Source organism: Lathyrus oleraceus, chromosome 7, assembly GCF_024323335.1.
Source record: "Lathyrus oleraceus cultivar Zhongwan6 chromosome 7, CAAS_Psat_ZW6_1.0, whole genome shotgun sequence".
Lineage (NCBI taxonomy): Eukaryota > Viridiplantae > Streptophyta > Magnoliopsida > Fabales > Fabaceae > Lathyrus > Lathyrus oleraceus.
The window spans coordinates 281,073,856-281,088,689 of NC_066585.1; the positions used below are offsets into that span (position 1 = coordinate 281,073,856).

The window sequence follows — 14,834 nt, forward strand, 5'->3', positions numbered from 1 at the left end:
TTGTTTGAACATGTTGGAATTTTTTCTAAAACAAGTGTTAAAATACACGTGTGAATTGAAAAAAATCATTGCTTCATAGATTGGACATCATTCAAGTGTTTATAATGGAGATAGTTTGTCCAAAAGGTGGAGAAAATTTACGAACTAAGTGAGTTATGTTAATATTTAATATCGCGAGTAGCATGTCTGAAAAATCGAACCGGTTCTGGCAAGGCTTTTTTTTTGTTAATAGAAACTTTACCTTTTTTATAAAAAATTAATTTCAAAGTTGACATGTTATCATCTCCGACATTTAGTTTTCCTCTTCACTCTTTTTTTTTTGGAGAAGAAAAATACTTTATTCCAAAAATCAATAGAGTAAGCCTATCAAAACAATCTAGGTAGCCAACAAAAAACAAAAGAAAAAAAAAAAGAAAGTTACTCTATACAAAGAGTGTCTTTATTCATATGATTTCTTAACTTTCTATAGAGTGTACCCCTCAATATAACAGTAGATTTCATGTGTTCGATGATGTCAGGATTGAGGCCTTTTTAGGTAAACACCATTTCACTTCTAGCATGTCAAATATGATAAGTTGTCTCAACAATCGACTTTTTTCTCTGAGTGCCCCAATGCTGGAATAATATTCCCACAATACCCCAGTTTGAAAAAAAAATTCCCAAACTGCCCCATTTTCTTATTTGGGCTCGTCCATTCATTGGGCGAGTTGCTGAAGGGGCTTTTTTGCTGGGTAGGCTCGACCATTCATTGGCCGAGCTAGTGAAGGGATTTATTTTTTTATTTTTTATTATTTTAAAAACTATTATATAATTAAATAACTTTATTAAAATTATTATTAAATAGTTTTCTAATTAATTTTATATTTAATTAATATAATTGATTTTTTTTTAAATAATAATAATATTTTTATAAAATACAAATAATAGTTTTCTAATATTGTTTTATTAAAATATTAATAATAAAAATGATTATTTTTTATAATATTAATAATAAAAATGATATGTTTCCCTCCAAAATTTCAATAATTTTTTGGGAATGATATGTTTCCCTCCAAAATTTCAATAACCGAGCAATTGCTTTGTGTTTGTACTGTCTCGGCCAATGATTGGCCGAGTATTCAAGTATTAATTTTCTATAAATAGCAGAACTTGTAGAAATGTAACTCAGATCACAAAATCCTTTCTCTTGGTAAGAATGTCTGTTTGGGGTCTTGTATTTTATGGACAAGGTGAAAAAATCAGTGTTTGCCTTGATCCGCAATGGAATTTCAGAACACTGATTTCAGCCATCCACACTAGCTTCCGACAATTGGGTGGACGTCGTATGAAGGTGAGGAAAGTAGAGTATCGTTGTCCATACATAACGTTGACTAATGCAAGCCCCGATGGTACGTACATATATTACCTGGATCGTATAGAAAATGACGAAGATGTTCAGTGTATGTTTTCGGCACATAATGGTGAAGTTAATAGAGGAGTTGAAGGTCCACTTGGGTTGGTTGTTGTTGTTGATTAGTTTTTTAATTACCACTTGTGTTGGTTGTTGTTGTTGTTGTTTAGTTGATGTGGTCGTACTTTGTAACCAAAAGCCTTTGATTATCAAATGTATTTCATAATTGTTTGTTCCCAAAAGACAATAGAAATACACAATAGTGTATATATAGTACGTGCATAGTAGTTAATAATTAAAAAAAACATAATCATCTGGACGGATATTTAAAATAACAACATAATCATCTGGCTGGTCGCTGGGACGGTCCTGCAACATTAGGATATTTCCTACGCATGTGTCCTATTTCACGATAAATTACACACCTTCTCTTTTCCTTCTCAACCCCGCCCATCTCGGTTCTAATCCTGGTGCTATTTGGGCGCTCTTTCTTCCTCCTTCTTCCTCCTTCTCATAGAGTCGTCGTGGCAAAGAGTAAATCCTTCATATTGTGGCCAATTCTCCTCATGGGGAAGTCCTAGGAAACTCTCCTTATAGACCTTGAAGACGTTAAGAATTTTGAAGACGTCTGGAATGTGAATGGAGTAGTCTTAGCGTATGCTCGAACATGTTGCGATTACATGGGAGCAAGGTAAGTGAAATGCCTGAAATTTCCCACAGTCACAATGTTGTTTCCTCAGATCAATGCTGAATGTTCCGGTTGGTCGACCGTCGTTATGATTAATCTTCTCTTGGACCATGAAATAAAATCTCTCGCGATCGAACTGCATGACGTTGTGCGTGTTAGCTTTGATGACTTCCTCAGTCATCCCCTTGTTGCAGTTATCAGTGAAAACCTACCCAGAGGCTAACATTTTTGTCCATTGATGGCCTCTTCTACCAAATAGTGATCCTAAACGATAGTACGTAGATTTGACCAATGCAGTGATTGGAAGGTTTCGGGTTTCTTTTAGCACCGAGTTCATTGCTTCTGCTAGGTTAGTTGTCATGTGACCCCAGTGTTGCCCTCCGTCAAATGCCCTTACCCACTTCTCCCGAGGGATGTTGTCTATCCATGATAAAGCGTCGTTGTTTGTTCTTCAGATTTCCCCCCGATAGTAGTTAAATTTTGCCTCTGTTAATGCATAACCCATGTTAGCAACTATTTTGCGCAGATTCTTGTCTTTAATCTCGCGTATGAAGTTTTGTGCGATTCATGCCTGTCTGATATTAGACACAGATTTGCTTGGGGGTAACGTGTATTCTTAAATTCTTAAGAAAGAAACTCCAAGCTTACTTTGTCTCACTTTCAACCAATGCGAACGCTATCAAAAATATGTTCCCGTTCCCATCCTGTGCCACAGCCATCAACAGAGTCCCTCTGTACTTGCCATACAACCATGTTCCACCAACCTGCACAATAGGTTTACAATACGCGAAACCACCTATACATGGTCGAAACGCCCAAAACAGACGATGAAATATCCTTTGGTCACCCAAGTATGAACCATCATTTAAAATCACAGGTAAGAATTGTAATTCTATAATGGTACCTGGTAGATATGTTTTCATTACCAGTATCCACTATGGCAGATCATTGTAAGATGACTCCCAATTTCCATACAGCGACTCAATTGCCTTACACTTTGCAATCCATGCCTTTTTGTAGGATATGATATACATGTATTTCTCAGCAACATGAGCGATGATAACTTTCACCTTAAGAGAAGAGTCCCGATTTACAAGCTCCATTATGCTCTTACTAATCATTTATGAACTGAGTTTTGTATGGTCTTGTGACATGGAAGTGGTTGTGCACGTATGAGGCCCACCAGACTTACCAACTCTCCACCTTGAGTTGCCCTTACGCAAAGAGACCCTGCATTTGAAATTGCATGTTGAATTTCTACATTTGATGACAAAACGTACATTGTCAGATTTAACCACAGAAAAATCTAGACTACGTTTTATATGCCATTGTTGCAACGCCAGAACACACTCTTCCTTATCTTCATACTCGATGCCCTCATTTATTTCGTCAGCATTGTGAGTTGGTATGAAACTTCCGAAAACGGAGATTGGTTCAGCATCATCCAAACTTATGTTTTGCATGTGCACAGGTGGGTTGTACAAACTAATTGGTTGCGCTCTTAGTGCATCGGTAGGTGTGTCGAATATGTCTTCATTGCCATCGTTATCGCTAACACCAAATAGATCTTCAAATTGAACCTCCTCAAGATCATCCTCACTATTCTCGCCTACCTCTTCATTTGGTATGAAAGGTTCATTATTTTGAGTCGGTTCTTCGTCGATGGCTTGACTCATTCCATAGTCGTGTGACTGTACAGATTGCGTTGGATAATAGAGATTTTCGTTGTGAGTCGGTTGTTCTTCAACATTTTCATTGTGACTCGGTTGTTCTTCAAGATTTTCGACTAGACGAACATATATCTCAATGGTGGGTAATTGAGATAATGTTATATGACATTGAAACATCGACTTGACATCTTCGTCGGTCTCAATGGATGTCATTATGTAAAAGATGGTATTATCATCTCCATTAAATAATGGATGGCGATAAATGATGTCTTCAACATAACTTTGTAACTTTTTTTCAATACGGTCTTTTAAATGATGGAAGTCGGAGTTGATGTGGATTTTGAACATATGCAAATTCGTATTGCAAAATGAGAATCCCTCATTTGGATCTGTGAAAAGGGACCCTTCGGAATGGATAGACACAATTAAATTTCTTTGAGCCATGGATGTGGAATATTTGATTTGATTTAGGAGATATGAATGTAGAATATTTTATTTGATGAAAATAAGTAAAGATATAAATGTAGTAGATTTGGTTTGGTGAGAATGAATGAAGATGTTAATGCAATTTATAGTAAACCAAACCCTATACAAATCACATGCAGCTAGTCATTCAATTGGAAGAGAGAGAAAGCGTGAACCCTAGCCTTTACTAGCTCGCCCATTCATTGGACGAGCCAAAACCATAGAAGAAAAAACTCGTCATTCCATTGGACGAGCCCATACGGCACATGAATTATCTCGTCATTCCATTGGACGAGCCCATACATTACAAAGCTTAACTCGTCCATCAAAGGAACGACTTTGCTGATAACGCGAAAACACATCAGATATTTGCCTTGATTTACACTCAAAGATCATACCATTTTAATTAATATTCCAATTATTCCGCAAGTATTCGAGTTGTTTTTGCAGGTATTTAAATCTCCAAGCATTAATGAGCAAAATGAAGAAAAGGAACAAAAAGAATAAGAAACAGATGAGAAAGCACGGGAAAAAGCAGAAAACCAGAATGCAGAATTTGTTGATGTGACGACCGTCACAGATTCATGACGACCGTCACGACCCAGCCTGTGACGACCGTCACAGGCCCATGACGACCGTCACGCGGCCAGAATCTGCGTTTTGAAACAGTCAATCACAGGCACCCAAACGTGCCTAAATTTCCTCCAACAACTTGACTCCCCCGGATTCCTCATTCAAACCAAGTCTTCCTTAAAAATCTCAACCACCAAGACCTAAAGGAGCACTCTATAAAGGACCAAAATGGGAAAAATTAGAGACGCCTACATTTTTACACTTACGCTCGGCAATTAATTTTTACAGCTTTCTAGCTTTTTAGTTATTTTCTTTTCAGCAACTTTGTTTCTGTTGCCTTAGATTTCGCCATTCATTTTAGAATTTCCTTTTTCCCTTTTCCTTTCCGTTTTCCAGTTAGCCATAGTAGTAGTTTCCTACAGTGGGGAACTACTACATTTTATTTAATTTTAGTAAGAAATTTGTATTGAAGAACAGAAGCCTACCGACTTGTGGAGGACTGCTCAAGTGCTCCGAGATTCGCTATACTCTGTTACTTCGATTGCCAGGTTTTTATTGAATTATTATTATTATTGCCCAATTGTTATTATAATTATGTTTGCCGCAATGTTGATCTGTTTATGCTCTGTGTTTGCCTTATTTAACATGTCCGGCTAAATTACCGGTATCGGTATGTAGCAATTTAATTAGATGGGATTTAATAATAATCGATGAAAACTCTTTTTCTCAAACAATCTTTTAGGCTGAAGTTTTTAATTTAAATTTAATTAACTTTATCACAAAAGCGTGTAAAGCTATTTAATACGGTTTTGCCACGAGAGTGGAAAATTAACTAAGGTGAGAACCAACAATCGCGAGAGCGTGAGACTCGAGCTGGATAGTAAAAATTAGGCATTGAGTTTAAAAACAGCGAGAGCACTTTAAAAGCAATTAGAACTTATTTATTTTCAAAAAGTAATTTTAACTTCAAATGGGACAGCGAGAGCGTACATTCTGACTTAAAGTTATAGGTCGAATCAACAATCACGAGAGTGTGAGATAAAGCTTTTTAAATAAATATTTTCTACTGAGAGATATTTGGCATTTAAACTATTCACCGGTGACTTATCGAATCCCTGACAATTGATGCGCTGCATACTGATTCCTTCCATCAATTATTTCTTAAAACTACATTTCCCTTAGATTTACTATTTTGCCTCCGAACTTCTACTAATCATTCCCTTAGCTAAACATAGTGACGTTAGTAACACTAATTTGACCATAGGTCCCTGTGGGATCGATATCTTTTAAAACTAAAGCGACTGGACTGTGCACTTGCAGTCAAGTACCCGATAGACTATATTTTATATATAGTCACGACAAGCATCATCTGCAAGCAGGCTTTTGGGCAGTGTAATTTCTCATCTGCGGGGGAATCTCTTCTTTGCAGGATTCCTTGCCAAAATATTTTGCATGCATTCCATTAATTGTCCAATCAACCATTAAAATTCTAACCTATATATTTATTATTTTTTACTACTATAAATAATCATTTCCTCTACAATTCTTTCTCATCATCTTCCTACAATTTCTATTTCACAAATACTTACTCTCTTCAAAAATTTACTCTCTACAAATATTCACTATCTTCAATTCCAAAATATCTTTGTTATGGATGGGCGAATCACACCGTGGGACGGCCGCAAATATTGCCGAATACGTAAGTCTCTTTCAAATCTATTTCACAAATTCAATATGTAAATATCAAATCAAATATTCATTACCATTTTTATTTGAATTTCAGCAAGACGGTAGGTTTCGGGTCCATTCGCATACATACATTCAACCAAGTGCGGTTATAATACCGTATTTGGAACTAGCTGGTTTTGCAAATGTGGCCAAGATTGCAAGTCTAAAAGTAGATTCTAAATTAATTGTTGCATTGTTAGAGAGATGGAGACCCGAGACACATACCTTTCATTTACCAACGGGTGAATGTACTATCACACTAGAGGATGTGAGTATGTTACTCGGTCTCCGAATCTATGGTAAAGTTGTTAATGGCCCAACAAACGTAATCAATGATGTTTACATGGAGAATTTGGGCATCGAACCAACAGCTTCGGATAAAAATGGGGCTTCTGTCAAAATAGTTTGGTTAGAAGCAGTATTAACACAACTGAAAAATAACCCTAACCCGCCCGAGGCAGAAAATATTCTTCATTCAAAAATTTATATTTTACTTTTAATTGCTACTTTTTTAATGTCAGATAAGAGTCACAATTTGTTGCATTCTTCTTGGTTACCTTTAGTAGGAGACCTTGAAAAATGTAATACATACAATTGGGGTTCTGCTTGTCTGGCGACACTATATAGGCATATGTGCAAGGCAGCCCATAAAGGAGTCAAGAGCATAAGAGGATGTGTTGTATTACTAACTGTATGGGCATTCACACGCATACCCTTGTTAGCCCCGGTTAGTAACGAGGTTCCATCACATCCTTATGCATTAAGGTAACGATTTTCATTTAAATGCAATTTATATTTCTCAAAATTATTTATACGTCGCTTTAAGGTATTTTTTTTAATATGCAAGATGGTGCAAACGAGGTATGAATTACGGAAATAATCCTCGTCATCATCTAAGAGGGTACCGTGTTGCAATAGAACACATGGAAGAAAATGATGTAAGAATGATTAATTATAATATTCAACTTATTTAAATTTATTTTATACATTCTAATAGTTATATTTTTTTTAACAGTTTATTTGGAGACCGTACATACAATATTCAGTGCCTGATTATAATGACAGTCGAGTGTGGAGTGCAATAACATATATTGTATGTTTCTTTACCATTGAGATGCATCAGACGGATCGAGTCAAACTCCAATTTGGATTTGAACAACAAATACCGTCTCAGCCAAGATGTCTAAGTGAACACCATAACATGACTATGGTTCAAGCTTGGGAAACACATTGGCAAGATTTAAACAAAGAAGAGCTAAAAGAATGGAAAAGAAGAAGGCATTTGGTGTTACAAGGAAACTCGGTAATTGGTGAGTCTAAGCCGGGTAGAGAATACATGAATTGGTTTTTATCAATTCTTTTATGCACGTTGCTCCAACACAGTTTTTGAATGATCCCCACCAACGTGTAGCTTCTTCAACCCAACAAACAACATCACCCCCACAACAACATAACCAACCATCATCCTCAGCTCAACAAACTTACCAACACACCCAGACCACACAACAACACACAATTTATTCCACCTCAACCCAACACCATAATCCCCACACTCCATTCCCTCAAACAAACTACTATTACAACCAACAATATCAACAACAAACCAACCTACGCCCACCCATACAATACACTCCAATTCCTCAACCCAACTTTGAATACTCAAACCCTCATTCTCAACCCCAAACATCTAATACCACATTCGCACAACCCACTCCTACATACAACCCTGATGATGTCTATTATCCTCCTATCCAACGCACCCAACCCAACACCTACACACAACTCCCACATTCACTACCCAACTATGACCTCACTGATGATCATCTAATGAATATCCCTTCTTTTCGCATTCAAGATCTCAACAGTATGGATATGCCTCCAAACACATCACAACAACATCAACATCAAGACGTCCATGATGAATTGTCTTCCCACTCATCTCCGTCTCCCGCAAGACAAAGACAAGAAGACTTGGGCAAGAGAAAACGCAAAAAAGTTGGCACAAGATGTGGAAGAGGCGGTCACTATAAATAAAATGTATTTCTTCCATTATATCAATAAAATGTATTTCTTCCATTGTAATTCTTAAAAAAATAAATCATTTATATTATTAATATTTAAAAAAAAATCATTTATATTATTAATATTTAAAAAAAAATCATTTTATTATTAATATTTTTAAAAAAACAATATTAGAAAACTATTATTATTATAAAAAACTATTATTATTAACATTTTATTTTAAATCTTTTTATAAAAATATTATTATTATTTTTTAAAAAATCAATTATATTAATTAAATATAAAATTAATTAGAAAACTATTTAATAATAATTTTAATAAAGTTATTTAATTATATAATAGTTTTTAAAATAAAAAAAAAATCCCTTCACTAGCTCGGCCAATGAATGGCCGAGTCTACCCAGCGAAAAAGCTCATTCAGCAACTCGCCCAATGAATGGACGAGTCTAGATAAGAAAATGGGGCAATTTGAGAAAAAAAATTCAAACTGGGGTATTGTGGAAATATTATTTCAGTATTGGGACATTTAGGGAAAAAAGTCTCAACAATCAGTATTTTCAGAATTTCTCTTCGCCATCTCTTTTTAGCTGTTCCATGAATGAGCCAATTATCTTTAATATTCCGGTTGGATGCAGTTCTCCCATAACCATTCCAATGAAGCATATTCGACCAAACATCCTTGGTGTACCTGCACTCAAAAAATAAGTGATCTAAAATTTCTTGTTGATGATAGAAGACACATTTTCCATCAATGACCACTCCAAATCTTTGCAACCTATCTTTGGTTGACAGTTTGCCGTGCAACACCAGCCATAGCTTGAATCTCGCTCTAACCCTGCATGATTCCTGGTGAAGATATTTTTCCAATTAACAAGAACTTTCTCTCCACGAAGCTCCTTATACATGTCAATTGATCTATAGTTTTCTTGTTGCGCAATAGTATTCTAATAATGGCTATTGTTCATTAAATTTCTACACTTTAAAATATTATTCATTATCTAATATGAGAATATTGGATAAATACATTTATGAAGAGAGAATATCAATTATATTATCACTTTCGGGATTTCTAATAAACATATTTTTTTAATAAATTATTCCTTATAATTTTTCAATCATTAGATTTAAAAAATGGTAGAATATATAAAGCAGGAGAATGAGAGATAATAGTGTTGGCTTGCCACCGCAGAATACTCTCCTTTTTGAAAATATTTCTTTATTACTTTAAAGAAAAAATAATTATGTTCCGAAAAAAAATCCATCAAAAAATTTAGAACAAAAATCTATAAGAATTTTTTTTTACGAAGATCATCTTTAAAATATTTCTTTATTACTTTAAACGATATCTACATCTTTAAAAAAAATGGCAGTACATTATTCAACCAATAATCTTTTTTGTGGTATAAGAAAGATCATTTTTTCACCAAAATTGAAGAAAAATATAAAATTGATAAATTTATTAGAATATTATGAATTTATTCCCTCCGTGCAGGGTTTTATCAAAGATATTTTGAAAAAACAAATTAACATAATTGAAAAGAGAAAGAATAATAAATATTTAATAGTATAATAGAAAAAATAACATTAATTCATTAAGATTATAAAATAACTTATATTATGGTATAAAATATTTTTCCAAAATAATTTATAATTAAAAACAGAGATAATAATAAATATACACAATTACTTTTGATATATTTTATTTTAAGTTTAACAAAAACCCAAGTTTGTAATTAATATCTAATTAATATAAACACAATTACATTTGATATATTTAATTTTAAGTTTAACAAAACCCCAAGTTTTGTAATTAATATTAACTTAAAAAAATATATGCAGTTAAGTTCAATGTAGTCAACCCCACCTGCTGAAATATGACTTGGTTGTTATTGAAAATTATGCAAGCTCAACAAACAAAAAAAATTGTTTGAATATGCTAATTAATAACGTACCCCACAGAAACCTAACATGTGTGTTCTTTTTAAGGTGGGTTAGAAATTGGTAGAAGAAACTTTCAAGTTTTAGTATATATAGTATAGCATAGAATTTGCATTAGAATATAATAATGCTTATCACCGAATTACTGATTGTGCTAATAATTTAATGAATTGAAACCTTAACTTTGGTTAGTCCTTACGACCAAACGGATTTGAACTTTGAACAGATCAATAGAATGGTGTCATTATTTACCAAAAAAAAAATAAAAGTTTATAAAACTCCATCTAAATGTTAACATAAAACAAATCATGTCCAAATAATGCTTACAGTTTCAGATATATACTGAAATTAAATATGAGCTATAATTTAAATATAAGACAGGAACTAGGACTTGTATATAAACTTTGTGACCAAGCTAGATAGGCATTGCGAATCGAAGGTACGACCATAACAACTAAGGAAAACTTCTGTAAATATGTGAAACTGAGTGCCAATGAAACGGCAACAGATACATAAAGAACCATATGTATGACCTCAAACCCAACTTATTGCTTTAAGTCGTTTTTTGAGTTGGCATTACCATTCTGCTGTTGTTGCTGCTGATGGTGCTGTTGCTGCTGTTGAATATGAATGTTTTGTTGAGATGTAGGAGGCTGATGCTGTTGTTGGTACATCATAGGGTTGACAGAATGTTGCGGGATCATGCAGTTAGAAGGATGCGACGACTCCCCATTCAACTCAGCTGTAGCAATCTTCAGTCTTTGAACCTCGGCAGTAAGGGCCTCATTCAGAGCTATTAGACAAAGATACAGGGATCAGAAGTAATCAGCAAAAAACAGTAGGAACTCTTGTAAACATAATGAGCTATGCAAATGAAGGAAATCCTATCTATGGTCAGTTTCAGAAGAAGGGAACAAGTGCATTCGAGGGAAAACCAGCTAGATGTTATAACGGGATTGGCAGTGAGTTCGAAAAAAATCATGGCATTATCGTGATTTTGTGAAGCTCCAGAGTGTAGCTTTGCCAAAATCACAGTAATTCGGCCAATCTCACCACCAATCATAACATGCACTGTCATAAAAAAAAAGCTAGTTGACACACAAGATATATAAGTTGCAGCTTATACAGTTAAACATCAGCAATGGAATCAGCAAACCTTATCTGTGATGTTCATTTCATAACCAAAATATGATTTTTTTCAAATAGTGCACCGGTGTTTTGTATCTAGTTAAACTACTGATCTTATCTCTATAACTCCTATAACCAATTTTCCAATGCTAAACAAATGACTTTTTCTTGTACTGAAATTCAATTAAATATTACTAAAACTGGAACAGCAAGAATGAAAATTCTAACCACACAGTCATAGAAACTTTGGACAATGTCAAGAATCTAAATTGGTCTAAATTGCAAAAGCTTAAGCTGCAATTCTAACCACATTCTTCAATGCTTAAGCTGCAATGTAAAAGCTCTAAATTGTTTCGTTTAAACATAAGGCTCCTTACATTACAACAAAATCTATGCAACTATAAGGTTTCAGCTTGTTAGTTTTCAGCCATAAACATAAAATGAGTTATACAATATTGCATGTTTCGCTTGTCCATTAAAAAAGAGATTGAAAGATATACCATCTCGGAGTTTTGCCTGTTGTTCCATGGATTGAAGTCGGAACTTCAACTCGCTATTCTGGTTAGTAAGTCCAACAGAATCTCTCTGCATTCACAACAAGGATAAGAATAAAATTAGTAAAGAAAACTAAGCTGAAATTACCCAAACTAAACATACATTTACAAACATAATTAAATGTGTTCCCACCTGCAACAGAGTAAGCTGTGCAGAGAGTGTAGTAGCTTCAGTCTGCAGAGTCTGAACCTTGTGTTCTAGCTCTGAAATGTATCGCATCTTGCGTTCTTTCGAACGCGCAGCCGATTGCCTATTAGCCAAAATCCTGAAATAACCAAAAAAAAAGTTTCAAGTTAGATTAACCATCTGTTTCAACATTATTATATAACACGTTAAAAATTCAATTACAGCACCTCTTAGCACGCTTCGGATCAGCCATTGCAATCTCAGCAAGTTTTTCATTCGCCATAATTTTCTTCAATTCAGGCCCACTGAACTCCCCATTCCCAAACTCCAAGCTGAAAGCCGCAGAATTCCCATCACCGGAATTACCAGGAGACATCAATCCACCTGGCGAAGGCGGAAGCTTAGAAGACTCGTCATTGAAATTCAACTTCCCAATGAAACTATCCATCGACACACTCCGATAGTGTCTTGTAGTAGGTGCAATATCACCTCCAGCGCTTCTCTTCATCCCTTCCCTCCTCTGCATACTATCCCCACTCTCATTAACACTACTCTCAGCTTCATTATCACTACTATCACCACCATTGGTCTTCGTTCCACTCGCTCTACTATCCAAATCATCGCGATTATCAGTAACAGCCGCGTTTTTGTCCTCATTCCCGGTTGAGTTAATTGCATCAATGTTATCCAAATTCATATAAGCAGAGAAAAGATCATCCACAACTTCACCTTCCGGGGAAAACGATTTCTTCTCCTCTACATTATTATTATTACTATCAACATTTCTCTCCCAACCTGTTTCCCTTTTCACCGCCGACGGATTAGGTTTCGCAATTTCTCTTCCTCTGAGAGGAATAAGCGGCGGGGAAGACTGCAAAACAGTAGAAAACCCAAACGGAATATCACTGTTGGACCGCCGGTGCGATTTCCGAGGCGGCAAGGAAGGGTTTCTAGCAAACGGCGGTAAGCTGACGTCACGATCTTCCATCGACACGTCAGCATGTTCCGAGAGCGACGTGGACGAAGAGTCACGAAACGGACAAGGACTAAGAGGCGGAAGAGAATCGAGAGAGAAAAAAGAGGGCTGAGAGAGTGATCGAGTGTGGGAAGGTGTAGGACTAGTGTTATGGGAAGGCATTATCGGCCGTGAAACCGGGATCTGAGAGTAGGGTGAAATAGGTGGGATCTGGTGCGGGTGAGACGGTGGTATACCTGCTCTCTTGTTACTTCCATCTTGAAAATGATGATTCTGTTGCTGAACCTGTTGATGCTGTTGATGCTGTTGATGATGATGCTGATTTCTTCGCATTTGTGATTGATTAAACTGAGGTATACTCAACTGTTCCATGTGATTGTTCGGTTTCATAAACGAACAAGAACGAATGCTACTATAAATTTCGAATCAATCAACAAAACTTAATCTGAAACTGAAACAGAAACTGAAACTGAAAGAGAAAAAAAAAACATAATCATAAGATAAAATCAACAATGAGGTTTAACCTTTAAAAAAAACAGTAAACAAGGTAGTAGAACAAACCTCATGGGAAATGGTGAATTGATTAATAGTGATGAGACTTTGTTGTTTGACGGAAATGCCGAAGATGCAGGCGCTTATCTCGCTACAAGATTCACTCTATCGACAACGAAGGTTGAGAAGAAGAAGAAAAATACTCACACAAACGCACACAAACAGTGTCTCTTTTTCTTTTTTCTTTTTTTATTTTTTGTTTTCTATTTTTTTCTTTGTTTCTCTCTCTAGTTTCTCGAAGATGACTATTAGTAGTACTACACGGATTTCATGGGTTGAGTATTACGCGTGAATTTAATAAGAATTTCATTTGAGTGTAATTTGAATTTCGTTTGCATTTCAATTTCATTCCGACCTCATTTGTTTTGCCATTCGGCAGGTTTTTTTTTCTTCCCCCTGTCCCCCGCAGTTTGTGTAACAACTCTTTACCAAAAATAAATATTTTTTTTTTTAATTTTGTCTTTAAAAAATATTTATCTTTTTTTCCCCCTTAATTTAACGCTACTTTATCACGCGCTTTCTAAATATAGTATTTAAGGGAATCGCCCATTGTATTTTTTTATTTCCTTTATTAGTAGTAGTATTTTTATTTTATTTTCTGTGGGCTAATTTTATTAGATCTTTTTTGTTATTTTTTTTAAATTAAAAAATATACATGAAGAAAAGATTATAATTAAATTCAAAAATAGAAGAAATCCTAAAAATCAAAAAACAGTCATTAGTGAATTTACATTTATGAATGTCTAGAATTGTTCTTTATTTAAATTTTTCCCTTTTTCACAAGCAAATATTTGAGTTTCTGCGAATATTTTGTTTATAGAAAGAAATAAAATCTCATTGTATATCTTTTACACTATGCTTTATTATTTCGAAATTTTATTACTATTTATGTGTGTATTTTTTAGAACTCTCGTTGCTTTTTAATTTTCTCAAATTTGGAATGGGTGGGGATAAAGGTTTGTTCAGATTCTTGTTTATGGGATTCTCTCTGATCTACTAAATTACTTTTAATGTTGACATAAC

The 14,834-nt window shown here is 34.8% G+C and overlaps 1 protein-coding gene across 1 annotated transcript; it reads right to left on the bottom strand.

The window, feature by feature from the left end:
* Positions 1 to 10,743: 10,743 nt before the first annotated feature.
* Positions 10,744 to 14,128, bottom strand: LOC127101002 (bZIP transcription factor 29). The gene is made up of 5 exons (XM_051038310.1): positions 13,821 to 14,128; positions 12,511 to 13,728; positions 12,290 to 12,422; positions 12,103 to 12,187; positions 10,744 to 11,267 (listed from the first exon to the last, which is right to left on the bottom strand). Exons 2-5 carry the CDS (start codon positions 13,647 to 13,649, stop codon positions 11,020 to 11,022), a joined length of 1,605 nt encoding a protein of 534 aa, XP_050894267.1. The 5' UTR covers positions 13,650 to 13,728; positions 13,821 to 14,128; the 3' UTR covers positions 10,744 to 11,019.
* Between the last annotated feature and the right edge of the window lie 706 nt (positions 14,129 to 14,834).